Source organism: Leguminivora glycinivorella, chromosome 21 (assembly GCF_023078275.1).
Source record: "Leguminivora glycinivorella isolate SPB_JAAS2020 chromosome 21, LegGlyc_1.1, whole genome shotgun sequence".
NCBI classification, from domain to species: domain Eukaryota; kingdom Metazoa; phylum Arthropoda; class Insecta; order Lepidoptera; family Tortricidae; genus Leguminivora; species Leguminivora glycinivorella.
In genome coordinates this window covers 11,233,922-11,247,559 of record NC_062991.1, presented here as the reverse complement: position 1 = coordinate 11,247,559, position 13,638 = coordinate 11,233,922, and the positions used below count along the sequence as shown (strand labels likewise).

Genomic DNA, 13,638 nt, shown 5'->3' with positions numbered 1-13,638 from the left:
TCACATTTGAAGTATAGTTTAAACAAGATACAAGTTCGGGGTAGTTTTTTTGCATATAATGTATTTTCTTTTAACTTCAGGTAAAGAAATAGTTATAGTGCCTGAGATACTGCATTTTGTTTAAGTTAAGTCATGGTCATGAGTTCATCAGCAAACAAGATGTAGAATGTTTCACAACACAATGCTATGTGTGAAGCTAAATAATGATGCTCGTCATGTAAACACTAGCCGGCAGTTTTATCACTACAATCACCGCATGGAACAACATCTACGTGACTTCACGCCGTAGTGCTATGGCTGTCAAGATTATGATTCACACTATCACAACTAACAATGCACTACGACATAATCAACGCAAAATATAAAACCAGACTGAATTAGTAAATTATCAAGAAAATCTTATAATTAGTTAAAATGCAATTAAGTTCTGGTTCCCTAAACAAATTACTCCAATTGTAAAGACCCCATCGGAGGTCCCAAAGAAAATATTTAACATAGAAAAATATCACGATGCAATATCCATTCTGATACAAAACACCAATTATGATAATTTCTACCTCAAACATTGTAGTATTTCGTCAGAATTCAAGAGTAATCCATCAAAATATATGAAAACAAGAGTTGGAAATAGACAAATATGGCGGCCGTAAAGCGAACTTTACCTTTACGGCGTCGCATTATGAAGACCGATTATGATGATTATAAGAATAAAACTTACCGTATAAAGTTCAATGTAATGTGATTTGCTTTTGTGTCCACTTATTTGATTACTTTTCACGTCTTTTCCATCATTTGTAGAAGTCATTTCTCAGGAAAATATCGCGGGGAGACATTTATGCGCTTGTGTTTTCCGTGGAGCTGTCAAAGTCAATGTTGCAAGTTGCAATATGTAGAAAACAATAAACTCAAAAAGTTGCGTTCAGATATATTTAAAATAGTAACAATTTTTTGAATTCTACAGGATTATATTCATTTTTCAAATAAGCTTGCACATATGAAAGCTGAAATAATAAAAAATCTAATAGTTCTTGTGTAAATTATGGTTGTCCTATTCAATTAGAGTATTAACAACTTACAACCGTAGCCTACAAATTGATAAAAAACGAAACAATTTGTCAATGGATTTTTATATTGAAATTTCATTATGTTGGCTATACTTCAGTACAAAGCAAAGCTGTCTGTCGCAGAAATTACAGCATTTTCTTTTAAATCAATCTTCATTTTCTTGTGCTAAAATGTGAAATAAACTTTACATGAAAGTTTGAATTATGTATGTGTTTAGTCTACGGTATTTGCCTGCTGTATTTATTAAATTTTGCTTACTGTAACAGCTCTAATTGGATCTGTCAAAGTGTAGGAGTTTGTGGCGAACACAATAAATTAATGCTCTATCATTCCATCTGATGGAGTATTTTGTGTCGTTATAGTCATTCTCATCGCTTAATTAACATCCAGATAGTTTCGTAACGCGCATACGTTGTTAAATAGCAGGGCGTGTGTGTACGAACCACGACACATCTGGTGATCGTTCGGCACAACATTTTATCACATTCTGGTATTTCTAGTTCATTATAATCGTGCTATCTATCGCACATAGTTGTAAATTCGTATTAATTATCGACTAAATCTAACTGTCATATGATTTGTGTTAGTAAATAAATACTTTTAACATATTAACATTGTATTTACGTACTTGCAGCCTTCCATATTAAATAATTTGAGATTGTTGAATGAATAGTGTTGTGATGAGTGTTCCAAGTTATTTTGATCATTACTTCCGCTATATTTTTGAGTGATAAGGCTGTAAAATGGCAAAGAAGTCGGAGAACACTGGTGGGAAGCTGATCACATTATCTGTAGTTGGACTTTCTGGTAAGTACTTCAATAACATTTATTATCTTCATTAGATCGCTCTTCAGCGATAAGACCGCCTCTTGTTTTACCTCTTAAGTTGTTGTTTATACTTGCTATGTTGTTTCGTGTATTGAGGTGTGCAATAAAGAGTATTTGTATTGTATTGTAAACCTCTAACTTTTAATAATATTGGTCTCCATCTCCAAACACACCTTAACACCTTTGCTGCGGCAAGTAATGTAACTCATAACTTTACTAACTACTAGCTTGTAAGAGATCTTTACTGCTAGACCCCCTACTGCAGTGAATGTGTTAACAATAAGTGTCATTACCATAGACTTGGTATATTCATGTAAAGACAGTGCTAAAACAAGCACTTGGTTTTAAGAAGAAGGTAGCAAAAATTTCTGACACAATCATATTTTTAGACCCATAGGAAGAGTGTGTTAGATATTTATGCAGCCTTCTTTTAGTATTTAGTAGATGTTATTGCCAGTTTTTGAAACTTTTTTTCCATTTTCACATTCAATGCAACCTTACAAAACATTGTCCGATTAAGACTTGCTAGTTATGAGTTAGTTTTGCTCAGAAGGAAAACCAGGTACCCATACCCACTATTGCTTTAACTCAATAAAGTAAATAATGTACAAATAGTAACCATTTCAAATCTCATAATCTTAGAACTAAATGGGACTTAATCACGTAAACACTTACATTTATATTTGGCCCGACGTTTCGAACATCACAAATCTCCTGTATAAAATCATTATAAATTAACAATGTTTGACTTGAGAATCTTCAAAATTGCATTGGTTTGTGTTTATACATGTTTTGGAAAAGTTTTTTGTTGCTTACTCCACAACCCTAACATATTATTGCCTTTTTTATACATTTTCATTTATAAACATCATCTGTATACTGATTAGAAATTTCTGTTGCGTGGTAGAGAATGCTGTAAGGCATTCAGTCATAATTAACAACAGCTCCTACAACAGTTGAGTGGTAGAGAATGCTGTAAGGCATTAAGTCATAATTCAAAATGTAATATATAACTCTAATTAAATAAATAAATATTGGGGACACCTTACACATATGAACTTGGCTCCAAACTAAGCAAAGCTAAGCGAAGATATACATACTTAAATAGATAAATACATGCTTATATACATAGAAAACATCCATGACTCAGGAACAAATATCTGTGCTCATCACATGCCCTTACCGGGATTCCAACCCACAACCTCGGCGTAGCAGGCAGGGTCACTACCGACTGAGCCAGACCGGTCGTGCAAAAAGTAACCAATGCAAAAAGTGACGAAATCTACTGAATTATTGTGTGAACAGGCATCTTCTGGGCGAGCTCACTCCATCGTAGGCCACGTCTTTGCCTTTGGCTAGTCTGTGGTCAAGAGTAAGCCCATTTATAATAATAAAAAAAAAAAGTATGTACTGCCAATAACCTAACCACAATATTGAAATTTTGGAAAACACCGCGACATAGTGGACTGATTTTTATGAAACATGCCAAAGAACACTCCTGACTAATTCAGCTTTTAAAAAAAAAAACTAAATCGGTTCATTCGTTCGAAAGCTACGATGCCACAGACAGACACACACACAAACAGACAGACAGACACGTCAAACTTATAACACCCTCTTCGTTTTTTGCGGGGGGGGGGGTTAAAAATAAAAATGTCTTCCTTCTAAATACCTAACTCTGTAAATAAATATGTAAACATACAATGTTTACAAATTCTAACAATCTCTGTTTACACATCACACTTGATATTTGATAAAAATCATGAATGGTAGATAAAAATGAGAACTGTTATCTCATAGCCTTGAACTAAACCTGTTCTCATACATGAATCATAGATGTATGTAAACATACATGATGTATGATTAAGATAGATATCCTGTTCTCATATTAATAGTGCATGAGGTAAACTATGATGGAATTTGTAGTTCATGATATAGGTAATTAATTATATTAACAATAGATTGCTATTGTTAATATAATTAATTACCTATATCATAGAATAGTATCAAGGAATAGTTTGGCCGGATACCGGATACCCGAATATTCGGCCTAATCGGACAGCAGAATTTTATCTACAATACCTACAATTTAAGAGGATACGGTACCGAAAATGCTAAAATGGAAAGGAGCCCCCCTTTCAACTTGGGAATTTTAGTTAAATATACAAGTGTTATTAACTAGATTTATCGAAAAAAAATTGTCCATTAAGAACAACTCAGTAAAAAGATATTTCAAAAAAATCTTTAAAATCGAGGTTCCGCTCTCGACTCTTTCCTCCTTCAAAACTTAATCAATCTAAACGAAATTTGAGAATCTAAATAACAATGAAATAATCTATGTCGGACCGTTTAGCTTTTTTGGTTAATTGTTACCAATCTTGAGTATCATACCTTTTTTGCGCCACAATGAAAAAGGCCGTTTTTGAAAATATTTGTTTGGCTCTAGAATCTTTAAAAAGCAGAATATCAAAAAAATCAAAACGGTCCGACACAGATAAAAATAATAACAATCTGTGTTGAAAAAATCATTGCTCTACGTTCAAAAACCAGGGAGGAAATAGTCGAGAGCGTTTGTATGGAGAATTGACCCCTACCGTATCGTCTTAAGCAGGGAGCGGGCGCGTCGTGCAGGTTTTGACTTGTTTCGTAGTGAACATCGCACGGAGTCCGTTTTTGTTTAAATGTTTACTTTTTTTAATAATTAAGGGCTAAGATTATAAGTATTATAACCGTAACTGTTTTTTTTTACATTTAATTTGTTTACTCCAAAATCATTCAATCAAAAATAGCACATCCGGTATCCGGCCGGATAGTACGTCACTATCCGGTATCCGGCCGATTATTAAAATAAGGGCCGAATAGACCGGATACCGAATAGTAACCGAATATTCGGTGCATCTATAATTAACAATTATAGACACTAGCTTTTGCCCACGGCTTCGCTTGTGTTGAATTCGAAAATTGCGAAATGCTCCATACTAACTTCCACCCCCATTTTAGGGAAGTGGGGGGCTAGAAAGAGACAAAAAGAGCCTATATCACTCTTCCACTATCTTCACTTAAAGAATCACGTTAATTCGTCACTCCATCTTGCCGTGAAAGACGGACAAACAAACAGACACACACTTTCCCATTTATAATATTAGTATGGATTTTGAGAAATGGATATCTCTTGTCTCAGTCCATCTGCATGTCCTCATATAGCATGAAAATGTTCAGCTTCATCAGTTCAGGTGAAAATTAATTTCCAATATTTGACCCATTCAAACATAATTACATACATAGATAACAAGTTAATGGTAAGCTAATAAAAAGGCAGGAAGTCATCTTCTCGGTTCAGAGGTCTAGCTTTAGAGCTGTAGCTTATTTTGACATTAAACATATTTTAACGGGCGGCCAACCGGTTTGGCATAGTTGGTAGTGACCTTGCCTGCTAAGCTGTGGTCCTGGGTTTGAATCCCAGTAAGGGCATATATTTGTGTGATGAGCACAGATATTTGTTCCTGAGTCATTGATGTTTTCTATGTTATAATATAAGTATTTATATATGTATATTATTGTCTGAGTACCCACAAGACAAGCCTTCTTGAGCTTACCGGGACTCAGTCAAACTGTTTAAGAATGTCCTATAATATTTATTATTTATTTTGACTTGACGAAGTTCGAATTAGGCACCCTACTGGACTTGACGCCCTGGGCATGGGTGTCCAGGCCCCGTAGCCGAATGGCATTTCTACGACGCGAAACGAAACGCGAAAGGTAGTCTGGCTCTGTCGTGCCAAGACGCAAGAGCGATAGAGATAGATATCTACGAGCGTTTCGTTTCGTGAGCGTTTGTGCATTCGGCTACCTAGATCAGGGCCTGAAGTCAAGTCTCAAGATATACAATCATTTTACCACATTTAAAATTTTATGACCTATTATCCACTATAGTAATAAATCTTAATAGAGCCCATAATGCACCAAAAGGAAGCCCAAATCAGTAATAATAGCCGACTTGCACAACCATTGTTGTCCAATCTTATCGACACCTCGCCTTCCGCCGTTTTGTTGTGCTGGGAATATTGTTACTAAAGATATTGTGACACTAGAACAAGTGCTATTTTGTTTATTGTTATGAGACACGGGCGGTTGCACTTTTTTGTTTTTGACACTTTAGTTCTGATATGTAATGGATAAGTTTATAATAATTTTGTTTAGAAAATACACAAGCTTAGTTTGTGTAACAATCTCGAAATGACGAAAAAATAAGAATCATTTTACAATTAATTACACCGTTTATAAATTGTATAATCTGAAATCTACTTTATTTGAATTCACATTTTGTCCATTGTAAGGTTGAATTGAAACAGTGGTATATAAGTGATAGATACTTTTGCACGTTACTACAGTGGCTTTCACTGGTATCTACACACTTACACTAACAAAAATATTTGAACAGACCTCTAATATTATGAGCATAAAAACGTGTTCAGATCATGTAAGTATTTAGATATAACTGACTGTGACTGTACGAAACAGAGATGTATCCACTTTTTGTAGTTGACTGTACTTGAAATAAACGACCATGTGTTTTGCCAAATGTAGGCAAACACTGGAAATTTCTGTATTAGTTTTTAACTCTCAATGTGCTTCCGCAGGTACGGAGAAAGAAAAGGGGCAGCTGGGAGTGGGAAAATCTTGTCTCTGCAACAGATTTGTACGCACCCACGCTGATGACTACAACGTCGACCATATTTCCGTGCTCAGTCAGGTAATAACAATAACCGGTAGGAATCTCAGCTTAAAACTAGCTCTTATTTCATCCAGAGACCCACACCACATCGGACGGATCGGACAATAGCGATCAAATATATGAAAGAGGCGCGGTCCTACGCACATAGTCTAAGCTCGTGTAGGTGAACGCGTACCATGCTTGTATGAGTGCGATAAGATGGGTCGACTGGTCGCGTTCTTGACGGGCGGTGAACTGTGAGGCAGCGGGAGGCGAGAGTGGCCACACTGTATAATAGTACTAGCTCTTTATTATACTGTGCCCACACTATCCTTTAAGTTACTCTTTTTGTCACATCTGTATTGAAGTTTGTAGCGATGTGGCTAAGACGTATCGTTTGCCAAATACAAACTTCAATGCAGATGGCTCAAAAAGAGGATCTTACAGCTCAGCGAGAATAGTTGACAATTCGCTGTGCACTACATTGCTGGCAATTACATTTTTATATTTAAAATTGCAAACGGGGCTTAATCGCGTATTTACTATGTCTTAAACACTAACCTCCGACGTTTCAAGGACGGCATTGTCCCCGTGGTCTCGGAGCAGACCACCCACGAGACCAAGACCACGGAAACAAGTGTTTAAAACATAGTACATAATTACAATCTATACATACATACAATTACAATCACGCCTGTATCTCATAAAGGGGTAGGCAGAACACATGAAACTACTAAAGCTTCAGTGCCACTCTTGGCAAATAAGGGGTTGAAAGAAAACGAAACTGTGACATTGCAGTGACAGGTTGCCAGCCTCTCGCCTACGCCACAATTTAACCCATATCCCATAGTCGCCTTCTACGACACCCACGGGAAGAAAGAGCGTGGTGAAATTCTTAACCCGTCACCACATAGGCTAAAACATAGTAATACGCGATTAAGCCCCGTTTGCAATTTTAAATATGAGTAAAACTCGTGAAAGTTTAAATAAGTGTTTAATTACATTTTTGTTTGACAATGAATAATTTCTAAATTTTACTCATTAAACTCATTCACGAGTCATTCACTCATTTTAGTTACTCATTAAAAAAAGTCCACTGGCTGGTAACTGACTGTATAGTACCCACAGAACACCCCACTAGAAGCCTATTGCAAGCGATATTGTTCGAGACGCAAATCACCAATCCTTGCGGGGTGAGGCGGGAGCGCCCGGTGCTGCCATTGGTCGTTTCAAATAATGGCGCGCCTTTACGCTTAGCCGTAGGGACGGGAATGGGACATGTCTATTATAGACAATGGTACCGGTACCAGTACTGTGGTGAATTTGTTTAGCAACAAATTATAATATTATAGCAGTTTTTCTAACTTATTTATATTTCTTTAGTTATAAAGTATTATTTCTACAAGTAATGGTAAGAAATGCGCAAGTTAGGCGTTTTTGCAAGCTTTTATTTAACTTGCAATGTTAGTATATTCGAATTAAATCATGCGAATTTTAAAGCAGATATTTTTTAACGATTGAGCTGAAATTTTGCACACAATTGTATAAATCATGTGACGATGCAATATTATGGTATCATGGAGCTGATCTGCTGATGGACCAGAAACGTGGCCATAGATTAAATTTCATATCTGATTATGATGTTGAGTGTTGACCTCAATTCCAAAAAGGCCTAGTTACCCTTCGGGTTGGAAGGTCAGATGGCAGTCGCTTTCATAAAACTAGTGCTTACGCCCACAGAGAACCTCCTATAGAGTGGCAGTCTTGTATATTTGGTTCGCGATACGAGTCACCAGTGTTTGGGGTGCGAGGAGCGGGCGGGGAATGTGTTAAGCGCGCTGTGATTGGCCGTTTCAAGGACGGCGGGCAGTCGCGCCAGATGAAAAGGGACAGAAGTATGACTGTCCCTCTACTGACGCGTAAGTGGCCAATGTAAGTTGACCTATGCCGGCTCTGAATAAATTATAAATATGACTTATTTGTGGAATGTAATGCCGTCTGTTTTTAAATTTGAGCTTCTTGTTACCTTTCCACACCATTTCACACTACAGGTGGACATCTTTAAGGCATCAAAATACCCTTTTCCAATTTTTTTGTGCGAAAAACACGCGCTGCTTTCGGGTCTGTTACTTGGTCGATACTGATCGGGCACGGCGAGCGCCCGCGCTTATATCAGTGCAAATACTAGGAAGGCTGGCCACCGCGAGTCGTCTTGTAATAGATGTCTATAGGGGTTGGTCTGTGGCTTACGCCAAATCCCGGGACTAGTTGCCAAAGCGGACCCCATGCTCCCATGAGCCGTGGCGAATGCTGATGCCGGGATAACGCAAGGAGGATGACGATTGTGATAGCACCTCAATAAAAATCATTCTACTAACTAATAACTAAACTGTGCATTTTTACTTACGTTTACTAAGTTAAATTACCAACTAAATATTCTAAACTAATCAATCAACTAAAGAACACTACAAACTCTACAGATTCTAGATAATTTCACAATTACAAATCTGCTTTCTTTTATATTTCATAAAATTGTAGCACATGGTACGAACGGTAGTACGAAGTTCCCGCAACAGACATAAACTAACATGGCCCCATCCCTAGTCGTTTACGTGAAAGGGATAGCATATCGCATTGTCAACTAGGCAAAAAGGGATGGACGCGCCTCGGCGCCGCTCACTACAACCATATTGACCAGTATAAATGAACTCCGCGGATAATAAACAATATTCAACGAAATAATTAATTTGACTTAACTGTGGAATGTTATTCCATCTTTTTTATATGAGGAAGTGTTAGAAGGCTTGCCACACCACTTTATGCTGCAAGAGACCATTGTTCGCAACCAAATTTAATTATTTAAGATTTTTTCCCGAGCGGACACGAACACTGTTAACGGGTCGTATACTTGGGCGCTACTGATCGGTGTCGCGCGCGTTCAAACTTTTATACACCTTATTTTTCGTATGCTTGGTGACCGCGAGTCGCCCTGTAAGGGCCTGGCCACATGGGCGCGTTGCGGCGACGCACCGCAAAAATTCTGCGTTGCGTTGCCGCGCCGCCAGTTTTTGCGGCAGGAAATCTGCGGCGCGGCACCGCGACGCAAGAACTCGCGGTGCGTCGACGCACCGCAAAAACTCGCGGCGCGGCACCGCAACGCAGAATTTTTGCGGCGCGACGCCGCGCCGCCAAAACTGGCGGTGCGTCGCCGCTGCTCGCAATTGTGAACTGTTGTGTTCGAATTAAACTTCGTGTCGTTTATATTTAACCCTTCTTTACTTGGTGATGGATTTTTTCCAAGCATCACAAACATTGAATCAATAGTAGAATTAGTACAGTTTTTCACGATAAAATACTAAGCAATATTCGAATTTTTCAATATGCTACTAAAAATCATCCTTTTTTAGTTACGTTGTTTCATATTAAAAAAATGGTGATAGATTTTTAGGGTTTCGTAGTCAACTAGGAACCCTTATAGTTTCGTCATGTCTGTCTGTCCGTCCGTCCGTCCGCGGATAATCTCAGTAACCGTTAGCACTAGAAAGCTGAAATTTGGCACCAAGATGTATATCAATCACGCCAACAAAGTGCAAAAATAAAAAATGGAAAAAAATGTTTTATTAGGGTAAAGTGGGGACTGATATTTTTTTTCATTCCAACCTCAACGTTTGATATATTGTTGGATAGGTATTTAAAAATGAATAAGGGTTTACTAAGATCGTTTTTTGATAATATTCATATTTTCAGAAATAATCGCTCCTAAAGGAAAAAAAAGTGCGTCCCCCCCCCCCCTCTAACTTTTGAACCATATGTTTAAAAAATATGAAAAAAATCACAAAAGTAGAACTTTATAAAGACTTTCTAGGAAAATTGTTTTGAACTTGATAGGTTCAGTAGTTTTTGAGAAAAATACGGAAAACTACGGAACCCTACACTGAGCGTGGCCCGACACGCTCTTGGCCGGTTTTTTTCATTATTTTTCCAGTGCTCAGCATATATACCACCATGGTGTCATATATCTGTAAATTGTTAAAAAAAGTAAAATCATGCAATTAAGGGTTTATTGACATTTATGGAGTGCCTCTCTAATTTATATTTCCGCAATGGGTACATCGATGGGTAGATTTAAATAATAACATTTTTAACCCCCGACGCAAAAACGAAGGGGTGTTATAAGTTTGACGTGTCTGTCTGTCTGTCTGTCTGTCTGTGTGTGTGTCTGTCTGTGGCATCGTAGCTCCCAAACGGATGAACCGATTTAGATTGATTTTTTTGTCTGAAAGCTGAGTTAGTCGGGAGTGTTCTTAGCCATGTTTCATGAAAATCGGTCCACTATGTCGGGGTCGGGGGTTTTTTTCAAAATTTAATTAAATAAATAATTTTATGACTTTTATGTAATTCCCAAAAGATTTGACAATTTGTAAATACATAGGTAAAGAAAATATTCGTTCTATCTGAATATGACGATAGGTACGTACTTACGTTAAAAATAGAGCGCTTTCGAACTACGTCCGATCCGAATCCGATAAATTCGTAAAATTAAAATTACGCACTATTATGGACTATGGACGGAAATCTGGCAGGATTTTGGAGTAGGCCCTTGAGGCAACCTGCTAAGATGCTTCTCTTATCATAGTCAACCTCAGGTCTGCAAGCTGGCAGCTGGGGAGCGGGGCTAAATCGACAATCGATTATATTTTTTAGACGATACAGGACGGTTCAATTTCCATACCAACGCTCTCGACTATTTCCTCCCTGGTTTTTGAATATTCTATAAATTGATTATTCTATAAATTGAAATAGACATCATACACGAAAGAAAAAACGACAAGGCCCAAGGCAACAATTAGTGCTTGCACCTCCTATATGAATCCTTTTGCAGCATTACGATATAGCGAAAGACTATTTTTAACCCCCGACGCAAAAACGAAGGGGTGTTATAAGTTTGACGTGTCTGTCTGTCTATTTGTCTGTTTGTCTGTCTGTGTGTGTGTGTGTGTCTGTGGCATCGTAGTTCCCGAACGGATGAACCGATTTAAATTTAGTTTTTTTGTCTGAAAGCTGAGTTAGTCGGGAGTGTTCTTAGCCATGTTTCATGAAAATCGGTCCACTATGTCGCGGTCGGGAGTTTTTTCAAAATTTTAATTTTGTTGTTAGGTTATTAAATAACAAATCAAAAAAATATTCAATAAAATAATTTGATTTGTTCCCAGTCAGATTGTTATTAATTATTAATCTTAATATCTGTGTTGGAACGTTTTGATATTTTTATTTGAAAGACGCTCGAGTCAATCAAAAATTTCCAAAAACGGCCTTTTTCATTATGGCGCAAAAAAAGTGATACTCAAGATTGGTAACAATTAGCCAAAAAACCTAAACGGTACGACATAGATTTGATGAAAAACGTGTGACCTGTGCCTTTAAAAAGGTAAAACAAAAAAACGTACGTCGTTTTCGTACGTGTTTTCGCTACGATCAATATGCAAATGGATAATTTAGTAGGCAAGTTTTATTTAAATCGATTAAATCGTAAATAGTGGCTTGCAGCTAAAAATAATGTTCAACTGGAAAAACCTAGGTACGTTTTTTCGCTAGAATCTACTAGCTACTTTTTCACTAGAACATTTCTTAAAAATAGATTAAAATTAAACTGGTACAGATTTTTTTAATTAGCCCGTTATAGTGCCCTACTGCTGGGCAAAGGCCTCTCCCCTTGATTTCCTCAACTCCCTCTGGTGTTATTTTTCCGGCCATGCAGTCACTCATAAAGGCGTCCAAGTCGTCTCACCATGCATGCGACAGACCAGACGTGGCATGCACAAATACACTTCAGCATGGCGGTTTTCTTCCCTACTTACTTTAATATGTACAGATCATTTCTGTCGTTAACGACTAACTTACGAAAAACTAAAAAATGTTTACAGCATGTCGGTGTGTACCTTAAACAAACCATGACAAAAAACCGCCTCCTAAAAATAAGCGCGTTAGAAAACACGGAGAAAAAAGAAAAAAAAATTTTTACATTGCAGCAATAATATTGATGATTAGATTTCCTACCTAAACCTTTGAAATCAGATTTCTTAAGACGATACGATACAGGTCAGTTCTCCATACAAACGCTCTCGACTATTTCCTCCTTGGTTTTGAAGATAGAGCAATGATTTTTTCGACACAGATTATTATTATTTTTATCTGAGTCGGACCGTTTTGATATTTTTTGCTATTCTTATTTTAAAAGATGCTAGATCCAATCAAAAATTTCTAAAAACGGCATTTTTCAATATGGCTCGAAAAAGGGATACTCAAGATCGGTAACAATTGTCCAAAAAATCTAAACGGTCCGACACAGATTATTTCATTTTTATTCAGATTCTCAAATTTCGTTCCGTTTAAATAAGTTTTGAAGGAGGAAAAGAGAGCGGAACCTCGATTTCAAAGATTTTTTCGCAATATCTTTTAACTGAGTTGTTCTTAATGGAATTTTTTTTTTCGATAAATCTAGTTAATAAAACTAGTATATTTAACTAAAATTCCCAAATTGAAAGGGGGACTCCTTTCCATTTTAGCATTTTCGTTCCCGTAGCGTCTTAATGTATTGCAATAATCTAAACATCCAAATTATAGACTAATCAATTATTTTTGTTAGTAATTAAATTCCGTTAGGCCGTTTTCATATTATCCGATCCGGTGTACCCTTGTTTCGCCGACAAACTTTTCATCGAATATCATTTCATCGACAACAAATCATCGAAAGTTTAGTTCGAGTAAAATTGCTTCGAGTAATTTTGTTTCAACTACTATTTATTTGAAATTTTCTTAGTTAAGAGGCCGTCAATATCAAAAAGTAGAAAATCGTAAAATTGGTAGTTTTCTACGTCCGGTTTTAGTTTCAGTATATACTTATTGATAAGAAAAGCACTTGTTTTAAACAGCGCGTATTCTTATCTACAAAATCAGTAGTTAACATCAAGGAAAAGTTACTCCCTGAATTAATTATGATTTTTTTCCTGACACTAGTTTAAGAAAACCCG

General features: G+C 36.9%; 1 protein-coding gene across 1 annotated transcript in view; it reads left to right on the top strand.

The window, feature by feature from the left end:
- Window positions 1–1,166: 1,166 nt before the first annotated feature.
- LOC125237403 (rho GTPase-activating protein 190) overlaps window positions 1,167–13,638 on the top strand; it is a 109,962-nt gene continuing 97,490 nt past the window's right edge. The window contains exons 1-3 of the mRNA XM_048144439.1: window positions 1,167–1,270; window positions 1,700–1,872; window positions 6,534–6,646. Coding sequence (XP_048000396.1) covers window positions 1,809–1,872; window positions 6,534–6,646 — 177 coding nt within the window. The 5' untranslated portion in view covers window positions 1,167–1,270; window positions 1,700–1,808. The remainder of the gene's footprint in view (window positions 1,271–1,699; window positions 1,873–6,533; window positions 6,647–13,638) is intronic.